General features: G+C 34.6%; 1 protein-coding gene across 2 annotated transcripts; it reads left to right on the forward strand.

The window, feature by feature from the left end:
• Nucleotides 1–1,030: 1,030 nt before the first annotated feature.
• On the forward strand, nt 1,031–13,154 carry ddx51 (DEAD (Asp-Glu-Ala-Asp) box polypeptide 51). 2 transcript variants are annotated; one of them, XM_058783712.1, is made up of 16 exons: nt 1,031–1,255; nt 1,668–1,984; nt 2,843–2,997; nt 3,083–3,233; nt 5,679–5,824; nt 6,028–6,099; nt 6,208–6,314; nt 6,425–6,533; nt 8,041–8,183; nt 8,409–8,586; nt 8,695–8,810; nt 10,049–10,165; nt 10,303–10,404; nt 10,500–10,563; nt 10,785–10,919; nt 12,738–13,154. In XM_058783712.1, the coding sequence occupies exons 1-16, from the start codon at nt 1,233–1,235 to the stop codon at nt 12,762–12,764; spliced, it is 1,962 nt and encodes a 653-aa protein (XP_058639695.1). In that variant the 5' UTR covers nt 1,031–1,232; the 3' UTR covers nt 12,765–13,154. The 2 variants fall into 2 exon arrangements, with proteins under 2 accessions (XP_058639695.1, XP_058639694.1); XM_058783711.1 differs by having other exon boundaries at nt 2,810–2,997; nt 12,738–13,144.
• Nucleotides 13,155–14,760: the final 1,606 nt, after the last annotated feature.

The raw sequence follows: 14,760 nt of genomic DNA on the forward strand, positions 1-14,760 counted from the left end.
ACAGCTGTTTTTAAAGCATTTTGCTGCATGGATTAAAAAATAGGCTAATAAATAATTCACACATCATGCAGACAAAATTACGTTGCAGAAAACCCTTTAAATGTAAAGGAATTAAGAGCAGAGCAACGTAAAAATCAGAAAAAATATAATCGGGCCTGTTTTAGGCTTTTCCTTATTTTTATATTTTAGACGGTGATGAAAAATGACTCGCCATCTCCTCATTGAACGTGCCTTTAGAGAGAAATGCATCTTTACGGATTACATAATGAAAGAGTTTTTGTTTTCGTTTTAAAGTAGTAATTTAAAGCTTTCTATAGATATATTTATCATATTTGTAACTCAATTCGTTGAGTTTCAGTTCATCATTGTGAAGCGCTCCTTTTCAAGACGACATCCTCTGTTTTCCTATTTATTTTAATAAAAGCACAACGTTTTTTTATATATTGTGAATGCACACAAATAAAAGTAGACCCTTTACAGTTCCGAATGATGTATTACTCTTACCTTTATGAGCAAACATTATTGCGTATTTTAAGTTGTTTCCACTATTTTAAGTTATTTTCACGTGTGTGTGTGTGTGTGTGTTTGAGTGTGTGCGTGAGAGAGAGAGAGAGGGAGAGAGAAATAAATTCAAATGAACAATCAAACTTGTTTCTTTATTAAAATATAAAATTCATTCATTTATCAATATGCCATAGCCTACCATACGTCTTTGTTAAAGAGCATAATACAAAGTCTTTTAGCATGAAAGCACGTATTTTTCAATGTGTGACAGCGTCCTGTATCATAACTAAATCTCTGCAGATTGTAACAAACCAAACCGTGTGAAAATCCGGTAAAAATTCGGGGAGTTATGATTATTGTAGTTGGTGATACACATTCCTCAGTAGAAATTAATGCAGGATGGGTGCATTGGAGACCCATCCAAGATGGCGGCCGCGCTGTTCGTCAGCTCCAATAGGCAGCGCCAGTCTATGAGGCGTCTACGTATATTATGTCTATGCGCACTCCTCTGTTTTTATGGTACCAGCAATTATTTCTGTGGACGGTCGCTGCGTCATCAGTGCGCGACTGCAAAACAGCACTCACGAACCCACGTGTTCAACTGAACCGTACAGTTTATATTTTCATTTCTGAAAACTGTACATAGATACATAAAATTATAACAATTTATGATTGCGAGATTGAAATAAAGGTCTACGTGGCGCTGACACGAGCCAGGAGTCACTATAATGGCACTGTTTACGATAAACCGGTATGTATTCTTTACATCGAAAGTATATAGTGCTCGCTGCATATTTAGTTCATAGCTGTTCTTATAGTAAATTATTTTACCAGTTTAATCATAAGTAATGGCTCTCATTCTCATTGCAGACTACATCGCATTTCTGGTTGGTTTTCTAGTCTGGCATAGGACGCTTCATCTTAAATTAACTTTAATTTTCTAATTATTGTATAATTATTATACATGGGACTTGAAACTTGATGTATCATTATATTTCAAATTAATGTCACATTGCTGTAAACTGCAACAATATCATAAGAAGAATGACCAACATATACATTCAATTGAACCTATAATCTACAGGTTAAAATATGTGTGTTATTTCTTAACATGGTGTCCCATTTGACACCGTGTGTGTTGATGTGTTACATGTTGTGATCAGGTATTTAGGGGAGGAGGAGGACAGTGAATCCAGCAGAGAGTCTCGCTCCAGAGCTTTACTGGCTAAACTTCAGGAGCAGGTCAAAGCCAGAGAACAGCAGAGCGTCTCAAACAGAGCTGATGCAGATGAGGACCACCAGGGTGATAAAGAACAGAAGAAAAGAAAATGTGAAGAACCAGAGATGGAGGGAGTGCAGCGTAAAACAAAGAAGAGTGAAAATGAGAGAAAAACTGACCTCACTGATGAAGTTGCCAGTTCGGCTAAAAAGAAGAAAAAACAGAAAACATTGTCCACTGAAAAGGAGAGCGTGAATACAGGTGATGCTGCCTTACTACTGTGTTTGTTTGTTTTTAAATTAATCTAGACAAGCATGGTGATTTTGGTGGGCTTAAAACATTTTGGCATGTTTTAGAACAAATAGGATGCAAGGTTGTATCCCATAACATTTCTTTAAATAATAAAGGCGTAAATCCCATATTCTTTGGAGAGAGAGAATGATTGGATAAGTGAGAGAAACTATTATCTAGCATAAAATTTACATAAAAGTTAAACTATGAAAATGACATTTAAAAATCCGGCATATAACATTATGGCAAAAGTAGAATATTTAAAATGTTTGTGGTGCCCTGTTACGGCATTAACTTTCCTCAGTTGAAATGTAACATTTAAAAAAACAAAATTATAATATTGAAATGATCAAGAAGTGAAATCTTTTTTCTTTATTTGGCGGTATAACAATAAGACAAATATAATATTATTACACTTTCTTAGTTTTTACATAACATTTTTGTCTTTGCTGCATTTATCAAGCTCAAGCATTCAACCCTGTTACCAGAGTTATTAAAAAAATAAATTCATATAATGCATAATAACTACAAATCAGCATTTACAAAATTAGTTAGCAAGTAAAGTTGCAACCCTGTCACCAATCCTATTGTGGGTTTATTTTGATATTTATTGAACATTTATTTTTAACAATCAAAATAAGATCAAGGTCAAATAACCCTTTTTGAAAGTTAATCACCTTCTTTAACTGAGCATTTTTTGAAGGAAAAACAGAAGACTTTATCTCCCTTTACTGTTTTTGTGGAAGGTGCTTTTTCTTTTTTTTCTTTTTTACAGAAATGTATTATTTATTTTAGGAGATAAAGAAACTGATAATGAGAAGTCTGTAGAAATCACAGAAACAAGTGAAAGTGGCCTAGAGGAAAGTAAGAAGACTGAAGAGTCTGTGGACCCTCAGATCAGTCAGGAGCCAAAGGCAGAAAACGGCTCCTCCCAGACCTCCTTCCACATCCTGGGGGGCTTCCAAGAGAAGACCGTGCAAAAGGTAGCTGGGAAAATATCTCTAAGTTCTGAATTAAACTGTATCGAGTGTTGTGTCTCGTAAAAAAATGTTTTTTGCACAATTACAGGTTAAAAGAGTTTTGCCTCAATGGTTGGCACAGCCTGACGTCATTCAAAGAGACATTAAGAACAACCTCATTCCCATGAGTGAGGTGCCAGGCATCTGCCCCACACTGCTGAAGAAATTAGAAACCAACGGGATACAGAACTTCTTTCCAGGTAAAAGAGAGCGATAATTCATTGGCATTGTATTAAACACAGAGCAGTAATATGTGACCCTGGACCACAAAACCAGTCTTAAGTCGCTGGGGTATATTTGTAGCAATAGCCAAAAATACATTGCATGGGTCAAAATTATCCATTTTTCTTTTATGCCAAAAATCATTAGGATATTAAGTAACAGGGTTCCCGCGGGTCCTTAAAAAGTCTTAAATTGTACAAGAAAGTCTTAATTATGATTTAAAGAGGTCTTAAATTTACAGACCAGAATCGCGATACAGCTTAATGAGACAATTAAACTTCAAAAGGCTATAAATAAATATGAGCACTGCACGTTTCAAAGTCCAGTGCTGCGATGCTTTGTGTTCTGCTGTTACCACGGAAACAGGTCCGAAAGCACCTCCTAGCAGAGAATGAATGTGCATGTTTAATAAGGCTGTTGTTGTGAGTAGGGTGTTCCTGCAATACCGGAGGCTGTAGTTTCAGAACATGATTTCTAGAGCCCTATATTTTTTGTTTGTTGTTTTTTAATTATTTTATTTTATTTATCTATTTTTTGTATGTATTATGTCAGGTCTTCCAGCCAGTCCTATCAAACCTTTACAATTAATCCAGAACGCGGCAGCAAGATTAATTTTTAATGAGCCAAAAAGAATGTAAGAGAGAATGAAGAACGTCACACCTCTCTCTATTCTAATTCTATTCTTTAAAAAAAAAAAAAAAAAACTTGTCCCTTTTAGACTTGCACACTAGCTTTTCTAATCTTTTTTTTATTCTATCTGTTTTCTTTTTATTTATTATACAATTAACAAAAGCAAAAAAGGCCTCTAACACTAGCTTGCTCTATTCTTTTTCTATTCTATGTTTTCTTTTTCTTTTTTTATATAATTAAAAATATATATATATCTTGCTAGGTGTACTGCGTTAGGCTAAATGAGACTTGTTATAGCACTTGCATATCGTTGCTCTTTTGTTGATTTTGATTGCTTCCATTGTCCTCATTTATAAGTCGCTTTGGATAAAAGCGTCTGCTAAATGACTAAATATTAGTGGCTCATACTATTTTATAGCACTTTCTGTTCAATTCTGTATATTATTATTTTTAAGGAATTATGCAGTTATTTAATTTTATACACTTAATTATTGTCCTAACCAACTCCTAACCCTAAACATACCCGTTGGTAACCCTCTTGAAATATTTAACCTAATTTATTTCAATATATTTAATATATTCTGGTTTAAAATTCAGTTTTCTTGGAAAGAAGACTTGTGTCTGTGTGAGACTTCAGTTAATTAGCTGCAGCGCTTCAAGTCTGATGTGCTGTTTGTTTGCATCTGTTTGTTTGATGTTTGAATCAGGTCTCCTCTGTTGGAATAGATATAGCACTGTCCCAAAAAATAGGGCCCTATGCAGTCCTAGAACTGCAGCCTCCAGTATTGCAGGAACATTGGGTTGTTTTTGTTCAGACCAATGCAAAACTCGACCCATGTTTTTACCCTGCAAACACGCAGAGCTGTAAATGTGAACTGGTGGATCGATAAGGAGATAATCCATTATAAAAATCTGAACAGGAAAATGTGTTTGTATGTTATTTAATTAATATAATAATTTATTGAGAATTGTTTAAATTAATATAATACTTTTGAAAAAATGGTTTAAAGGCTGAAATGTGAAGTGTATAATTTTATACAACTTTTTGTTTTGTGAAAACGTCTATCTGAACTGTAAATCATGCTTTTTACATTCATTTTACAGTTTACCATAGACATTGCCCTACCCTGCTCATATGGTATTAATTTTATTTGTGCAGGTCTTAAAAAAGGTCTTAAAAAGTCTTAAATTTGAGCTTAAAAATCCTGCAGCAACCCTGAAGATCATGTTCCATGAAGATATTTTTGGAAATTTCCTACCACAAATATATCAAAACCTACATTTTGATTAGTAATATGCATTGCTAAGAACTTCATTTGGACAACTTTAAAGGTGATTTTCTCAATATTTAGATTTTTTTGCACCCTCAGATTCCAGATTTTCAGTTGTATCTCGGCCAAACATTGTCTTATCCGAACAAACCATGCATCAGCTTTCAGATGATGTATAAATCTCAGTTTCACAAAATTGACCCTTATGACTGGTTTTGTGGTCCAGGGTCACACATGATTATACGGCAACTTACAATGGGGCCTAAAGGACCAAATCTTGACCCCTATTAGTGGAGAGTCTGGTGTACATCAGCACTGTCAAGAAGTCAGTTTTAACTTAGTTTTTCTTTTTTCTGTCAATTTACATGTCTGTATTTGACTTTTATTTCCAAAGTATGTTAGATTGCATTTGCATTTTACCAAGAACCCATGGCTTTGTCGTTGCTAGTGTCATGCTCTTCTGTTTGAGCTGCAGGAAGGTATATGAAGGTTGCAAAGCATCATTTGTGTTTGTGTTTTCAGTTCAAGCTGAGGTCATCCCTGCCATCCTAGAGAGCGTGAGCTCAGGGCTGCTGCTCGGTCCAGGTGGCTACAGACCCAGAGACATCTGTGTTTCTGCACCTACAGGAAGTGGAAAAACATTGGCATTTGTCATACCTGTTGTACAGGTATATGCACAAACAGTGAATTGCATTCATGCTTATATTTGCATTGGAACTTTCCAGTGCTTATGTGCTCTGACAAATTGAGCTATGGAATTAATTTGGATGATGTAAATTTAAATCCAGCTCATGGCATTTCCTAGTTTTTTTAATGAAATCTGTTATGCTCATCAAGGCAAAATACAGTAAAACGTTAATTATTAACGCAGGCGTTGTCCAAGCGTGTGGTGCGTGAGGTCCGTGCGCTCGCTGTACTTCCCACCAAGGAGTTAGCGCAACAGGTAATGATTATTATTAATCACTGATTATTTGTCAGTTAGTTGTCTACATGTCCAATTATGTACATATCCATCAGCATTCAACATTCATCCTTGATTTCAAACCCACAGGTGTCAAAGGTGTTTAGCACATACACTGAGGGCACCAGTCTTAAGGTGGTGATGATCACAGGCCAAAAATCATTTGATGCAGAGCAAACAGCACTCTCTGAAATCAGGTGAGTATTTTGCAGACTCATGGGACAAATAGGATAACATTGTATGTGTGCTTGATGGACTATAGTAGGAACTTAAATATTCTTCATTTACACGTTGTGTCTTTATGTAGAGGAGGTGTTAGCCACAGTTTGGCTGATATTGTCGTGGCCACACCAGGCCGACTGGTGGATCACATCAACAAAAACAGCAACTTCAGTCTACAACATCTACGATTCCTGGTGAGCATCAGTACAAATCAAATGGACACCTGTAACAAAGTCTTCGGTGAACTACTGTGAACCAACAAAGAACAAAAATGACAGTTATATTTATGCCTAATATTTTGACCCTAGTAAATCAAAATGGGGGTTTTGTGGCCTTAGGTCTTCAGACATTCCTCTTTAAAAGAAAAGTAGTATCATATTTTTGCAAAGTGAAAAATATCTCTGGAACTGAACAATATAGGGCCTTAAAAATTTAGCTAAGACCCAATATCTCAAAGGGCATTTAGATATCTTCAGTGCTTCTTGAGTTATAGGCCTGCAAACTTTGGAGAAAAAACTTGAAAATTGCTGTTTCCCCATTTTTGAATAGTCACCATTGGCACATAATGCAAAAAGGTTTGCTAAAGTCAACAGATTTTACTAACAGACCTACCAATCTATGTGTAAAAGTAACATTACGATGCTGCCCTCTTTCTGAAATCATTTTTACTTCCCTGTAATTTGGCTCTGAATCTCAGGTGAAGGTTGCCATTTTGCTCCCTCTACAAAATAGTGGATTACTCAGTAAATATTCATCCATGACATCTAATATTTTGGCTTTCATCTCTATACATGTTTATCTTTCGTCATAAAAAAATATTAGCAAAATCAAAAATTTGAGCCGGGAAGTTTCTGAAATTTGGTTGATTTGACACGGAATGACCCAATTGCAGTTTACACAAAATTCAGCAAATTAGAATGATTTCTGAAGGATCATGTGATACTGAAGAATCTAATGGCTGCAAATTCAGTTTTGCATCACAGGATTGAATTCCATTTTAAAATATATTAAAATAGAAATTCATTATTACTGTTTTGAATGCATTTCTGATTAAATAAACGCAGCCTTGGTCAGCAGAAGAGACTTCATTTAAATACATTTGAAAAATTGCACTGACCACAGTGCGATGGTAGTCTACACTTAAAGGAATAATTCACCCAAAAATGAAAATTTGCTACAAATGTATCCACCCTCAAACCATCCAAGTTGTAGATAAGTTTGTTTCTTCACAGGAACAGATTTGGAGAAATTTGGTGCCATCAGGATGAGAGTCCAAACAATTGACCTTTTGCTTTGTGAAGCAAAAAGTGTGTTTGTAAGAAACAAATTCATCATTAAGATAAGATTCTATCCATAAAATCGGTTCCTCCAGTAAAAAAAAGTCATCTGGTCTGAATCAGGAGAGAAATATGCAAATATCAAGCACCATTTACAAGCGGAACATTTTTCATTGGAGGAAGCATTATTATGCATTATGGACTCATATTTTGGCCAGAAGCAACGGTTTAAAGTTAAACGCCTTAATGATGGATTAATTTATTTATTTTTGAGTGAACTATTCCTTTAGGATTGAAATGACATTTAACACAAAGGAATTAAATGGCAGAAAAGTCAGATGTACATGTCTCTATTATGGTATCTTTTGTATTTTCTGTATAGAAAATGGGAAGACAGCTTTACGATACCATGTGTATGTTGTAGATTATTGACGAGGCAGACAGGATGATTGACGGCATGCATCAGTCGTGGCTCACTCAGGTGACTAAAGCAGTGTACAGAAGTCCAGGTGACACACAGACATCTGTCTTCAGGAGAGTCCTGCCTGGACCGATCACAGTGGCAAGGTAGGATGTCATCTTTATCCATTATTTAGCACAAGGGTTTTCAACTCCACCCAGAATATCAGCCGACCCAATGACCCTCAGTTTGACGGTGTTTATGCCCACCTTTAAACTTTAGAGTAACCTTGGATAAAGTGTCTTGCTCGCCTCCCAAAACAAGAACCTGTGACTGCATTACTAGTCTAAAACAAGCAGCTCAGTGTTTATGTCTGTTTGTTTGTGTGCCAGTTTGTCCCCGCCTCAGATTCCTCTGCAGAAGTTGCTGTTTTCCGCCACTCTCACCCAAAACCCTGAGAAACTGCAGCTGCTGGATCTGCACCAGCCTCGACTCTTCAGTTCCACACACAGAAGTACAGAGACCAGCACGCAAAGCCAGGACACTTTTAACTTCCCTCAGGGTCTCGCTGTGAGTTTAACATTTCTTGTTAAACTCGTTGTAATCAGACACCATATGATCTAAACTAGGAACAGATCTTCTTTGCACATCTTTAACATATGGGAATGTCTTACGCAGGAGTATTATGTCCCCTGCACCTTAAGCAAGAAACCGCTCATCATCCTTCACTTCCTGCTTCGGCTCAAGTTCAGTCCTGCTTTGTGCTTCACAAACTCCAGAGAAGCAGCACACCGGTAATGATGGATTTTTAAGCTTCAGCATGATGCAGATGAAGAGCTACTGTTTTTATATTTACATCCAGGGCTCCAGGCCATGACTAAATTAGTCAAATTGAAAAAATAAGCTACTGCAACAATTAATTAAACTGTAGTGACCACAGTTCTTTATTATTATAATATTAATTTTCACAAATCAGTTCTTTCAAACCATCCATTTGAACCGATTTTGCAATTTGTTTGTCATTAGTTAAAAGTGTTAATGGATGTCTCTGCATGGCATATATTATATTACATTACATTAATTTAATTATTTTAGTTTAATACGTTGATAGGTATTGACATTGTTGCTTATTCTGAAATATGCCATACAGTGCAGTATATGCCATTTTTTATACGATTTACATATTTAGACTACCATTCAAAAAGATTTTTGTAATGTTTTTGAAATGTTTATATTTTCACCGTGGCTGCATTTATGTGAAAAATACTGTATAAACAATAATATTGTGAAATATTAGTGCAATTTAAATGTTAAATATGTATTTTAAGTGACTGTTTTAAGTATTCTTTACATATTTAAAATATACATAAATTTCTAAAATGTAATTTATTCCTGTGACGTAAAGCTGGATTTTCAGCATCATTATTCCAGTCTTCAGTGTCACATGATCATTCAGATCTGGCGCTTAAGAAGAGAAATATTCTTCTATGAACTAATTTAGAAAAAAAAATTGTAAGTGCAAGAAATGTCTTTAAATATGTATTTTTGCAGACTTAAGTTTGATGATTAGTAAACAAATCTCAAGATATGTTTTGAGATTTGAAATGTGAATCTGGTGCATTATGGATATCAAGTATTCATTTTATTTATCCAGGTTCATTACATTTGATTTTAAAAACTTTGTGGCATGAAAGAAAGTGCTTTTGAATGCGAATCTGCAATTTGGTGACTTAATATGGCTCCAATATGTTTCATTATTTTTTGGCTTATTTGTCATTTTTATAGTGTGGAGCCCTAGATATAGAATTTTAATATAATCATGAATAATTCACAAGGATGCAAAGTGAAGTCATCCACACATAAGAAAAATAAGCGTACAGACAGAGCAAGGCGGTGGGTGTACAGAAGGAAAATTCACACAGCAAGTAACAAATATGTGCATATACTCTGGTTTTAGCTTTGATCTTTTGCCTAAAATTTATTTATTACTGTATTTTTGTTTTCATCTGTCTGTTTTTTTTCTGTCTCTCAGACTGTATTTGCTCGTGAAGCTGTTCGGCGGTGTGGAAGTGGCTGAGTTTTCTTCTAAACTTAGCCCGAGTGAACGACAAAAAACACTGAAGGACTTTGAACAAGGGAAGATCCAACTGTACGTATGCCTTCAGTATCCACTCTGAGAGTTCAGGAACAACCAAACCCAACAAGATTTATACTAATCTACACCATGCAAGGCTATATATGGTGTATGTAATGGTGAAATATTGTTGATCTTTTTTTTCATGTCAGGTTGATAAGCACAGATGCTGCTGCCAGAGGCATTGATATCAACGGCGTGAAATGTGTCATTAATTATGATGCTCCTCAATACATCCGAGCATATATTCACAGGCAAGTCGGCATAATACAATAGAAGCCCAATATATGTGGGTATTATGTTATTTGTATCCATCATCAGTGTGTTTGATGAGTGTTTTCATTCGCAGGGTGGGCAGAACAGCGAGAGCAGGGAAGGCTGGGTCGGCATTCACCTTCCTTTTAGAAGTTCAGGTCAGATTTTCTTCATAACTGGAATTGCAAATTCAGCATTTGTGGTTTAGTTGTGTGTGCGAGCATTTAGTCCATTTTATTCAGTAGACATTTATTATGGGCAAAAACCAATTTGTGAAATCATTTTGAGTGACTGATTGGTTGAGATGCACCATGTGTTCTAATGGCTGATTGTGACCAGAATTGTGCTTGAATACCTTTAGTCTTTGTTTATCTTTCAGGAGAAGAGTTTCTTGCAGATGGTGAGAGATTCAGGCAGTCCTGGCATACAGAGGCACTTTGTGAAACCAGAAGCTCTTAGAAGCATGGAGACCCGCTATGAGCAAACTCTGGCTGAGCTCAGCAAAGTTGTGAAGGTAAAAGCAAAGCTGCAGATCTGCCTGAGACATTATTGCCAGGTTCTCCAGACAAGGACTAAGCCTATTCCTCAATTACATGAGAGATTCTCCTGTAGGACAAGGCTTAATGTTTGTCTGGGGAACCTGAATTATGTACGTTTTTACAGCAGGGTTGTGCAGAATTCAGATTTTAAGAATGCCTTGTAATTCATGATGTGATTTTGAATTGCAGTGACAGGAATATGAATTCACAGAATTGCAGTTCAATAAAAATCACAGCACAATCCCACATAGGGAATCTCATTAGTCCATCACAAGATTTGCTACTTAAATCTTTGAAAGTTCATTTGATTCTAAATATTATTATTAATTTTGAATGACTTTGCTACTTCATTCACTTACATGTTTTATATAGACTTTGATTTAGACATATTTATAATTAAAAATAAACTAAAACCAACAGCACCCCAGAATTTCCATCACATTATTTTCAAATACCCTTATAAAGTTAAATGTTGAAATCAAATAAAAAATAGAATCTTTTGATATATTAATATAGAAAAATATATAAGTATAGGTATGTGGCTCAAGGCTTTGGGGTAAATTAGAGCATTCTGTGGAATGATTGTCCATAAAATGAAAGTTATTTCATTTAATTCAACACAATTTTGTAGTTGGCATTTTAAATGCATTTTAAAATTCTACATCCTTAAATTCAAAATTGAATTAAAATTAAGCAGATTTGTGTTACCTTAAATTCAGGAACTGAATAGGAATTTAAGAAGCATTCTCTGTTCAATTCTGAATTGTGCACTGTAAAAAAAAAAAAAAAATCTTTTTTTTTTTTTTACAGGAAAAGACTGTAAAAATGCTTTAGGAAAACCTGTTAATTGGTTAACTGTAAAGTTACCTTACTCTATATGGTTAAAAAAAACTGTAAATGGGTTAATTGTATGTAATTTTACTGTACAATTAATTATAATGTCACATAAGTGGTTTCTGGAAGTAAAAACTAAGTGTTGTGCAACCTATGGTGGAAAAACAGTAAAATGACATTCCTAGGCAAATTAAAAACACATAACATGATTTTATGTTTATATTTAAATAATTTAGTTTCTTCTTATTTTTATCAGAAATGTACATCTGGGTGTTTTGTTACATTTTCTGTCATTTAATGTTTATTGCATTATTTTTGTGTCGTGAGTTACGCTGTTTTGCCATCTGTTTATGACCATGTGAATTGTCAGTATACAAGTTTTTGCCACATTTATGGATACCTTTGATTCATGTGGTTTTCTGTAATATACCATCTGTATTATCGTGGTGATATCTGTACATTTTAGGTTGAAAAGCAGATTTTGGTAGTAGCTTTGCAGTAGCAGTATATTAAGATTATATCAAATAATTAACATGTGATGATAATTAACAACAATAATAATAAACACTTGCTACGTGTACTGCGTTAGGCTAACCGAGGCTTCTCATAGCGCTTGCATATTGTTGCTCTTTTGTTGGTTTTGATTGCTTCTATTGTCCTCAATTTGTAAGTCGCTTTGGATAAAAGCGTCTGCTAAATAACTAAATCTAAATGTAAATAGTTAAATTAATGGTTATAAGTGGAAACATATATACAGGTACCAATATGCCATCTCCTAATATTAGAAATATTGTCACCATATTTTTTTACAGTGAATTTATGGCAACCACAGCTGCTGTGTGTTTACCTTAAATTTACACAGCCACTGTTGACTCAACTGTATCTTATACATAACTGAGTTTTCTGCTTTTTTGTACTTTAAGCTGTAATGCTAATATTGATATTTCTTTATTTTTAAGGAGGAAAATGCGAGGAAGCGATTCTGAGGTGGAACTGACCTGAGCTGTACATCTGTTTGTTTTAAATGTTTCTCAAAAAGTAATGTCTGGAACGAAATAAGCTGCAAATGTTTTTTTTTGTTTTGTTTTTTTTAATAAAATGTAAAAATCCTTTAATCCTTTCTAATTAAAATGTTACGTTATATAACCCTGTAAACCCTTAGTAATGCCATTTCAAGTATAAAAAAACAACAACATATAGTCAGAACTAGTAAAAGAAATGAAGCATATGAATGGCTAGAGACCATAACTTAACATTGCGAGCAGCTACATGATTGAGAAGTGTTTCCACACCAAACACACTTTCACCAGTCCCAAGGATGAAAATCAGGGTGTTTTTTTTAAAATCTCTTTTCAGTATGGTTTGTTCACACATCCTGTGCGCTCCTTATTTGGGAGTCACACTCATGGTCTTCACGGTCAAAAGTGACCGGACACCTGAAATTATTATTTTTTTTTCTTCAGTAAAATCAATCTAATATATTTTTGTTCAATAATATTTTTTCTTTTGTATTTTGAGAGAATTTTATGGTACTAATTAATATTTATGCAATAATTATGATAAATGTTTCCCATTGAAAATAGTACAAAAATGTATGCAGTATTTATGCAGTATTTCAGATGAAAAGAGACACTAGACCTTTAAAATCCAATTTCTGAATGCAGATTAGCACCTCCTGGTGTGAGCAAAGAAAGAAAAAACATGTAATTTCATGGTGTAACCACTAGTTGCCTGTATAGGACTCTATAGAGAGTCTTGTGAATTCCCTAGTTGTTTTTAGACATAATTGTTAACTTTTATTAGGTTGTGGATATAAATGTATATTTAGGCATTCTCAAAGACTACTTTTTGTCAAGGTTTATATATATATATTTTTTGCATTATTATTATTATTATATAGGTTTTTGCATTATTATTACTACAGTCAACCCTGAACACAGAAATGAAGAGGAATGCTTTATCAGAGCCTAATCCTTCAGGGTCTGATCTGATTTCAACCTCTTATTTCACTCAACTCATTTTGGCTATATGGTTATAGCCATACCAATTCATTTGAGTGTGTATAATTGTGTATGTGTGTGTGTCTGTGAGTGTGTGTGAGTGGATGTATCTGTTTTACACTCTTGATGTTTTAGAGTATAACCCATTCCTTGTTGTCCACTTTTTAACTGCATTGTAGTTGAATTATTGATTTTATTTTACATAGTTGCTGTGTTCATTGGGGTGTGTGTGTGTGTGTGTGCGTGTGTGTATGAGTGGATGTGTTGATTTTGCACTCTAGATGTTTTAGAGTTTCACCCCTTCATGGCTGTGCAATGTTTTTCTGCATTGTTGGGGATTTGTAGATTGTTCACAAAAATGTTCTGTATTTTTTAATTTTTTTCCCGTTTCCCATTCATTTCCTATGGTCGGTGATTTTTGACCGAAGACCATGAGTATGACTATTTTTTTTTTACGACCACTTAACTTTTTTGAATCATGCCCTCAATTTTTTTGTGTTCACATACCAAGTACCATAAAAGTCACAGAGTTTCGTACCATTCTGGTGAAGCTACAATTTTTTAAAATTCAAAATGTAAAATTCTCCGGTCAGAAATGACCGAAGACCGCACAAGGGTTTAATAAGTCTAGGTTTGCAGGGCCAGACTGTCTTTCATATTACACATTATGTGCTGGACACGGAAGGAACTGGTTTACTGGGTCACTAAGTTTGGAGTCAAAAGTCCCAATACACAAATTCCTGTTTTCTGTCTTCAACACAAATATGTAGTCGTTTTAACTGAAAGGATGAACTTCATAAATGTCAGTTTGGAGCTGTTGTGACATTTCAAATATTTACCTATTTTACAAATGAATGCAGTTTGAGTAATACCATATTTGTTGCCTGAAACATAATTTGATATTTTGATTTTAACGTTGTAAAAACCCATTACATGGACATGTTAAATTAAGGAACCATGGCTGACAGAAATTTCAATTTTT

This window comes from Onychostoma macrolepis, chromosome 08, assembly GCF_012432095.1.
Source record: "Onychostoma macrolepis isolate SWU-2019 chromosome 08, ASM1243209v1, whole genome shotgun sequence".
NCBI lineage: Eukaryota > Metazoa > Chordata > Actinopteri > Cypriniformes > Cyprinidae > Onychostoma > Onychostoma macrolepis.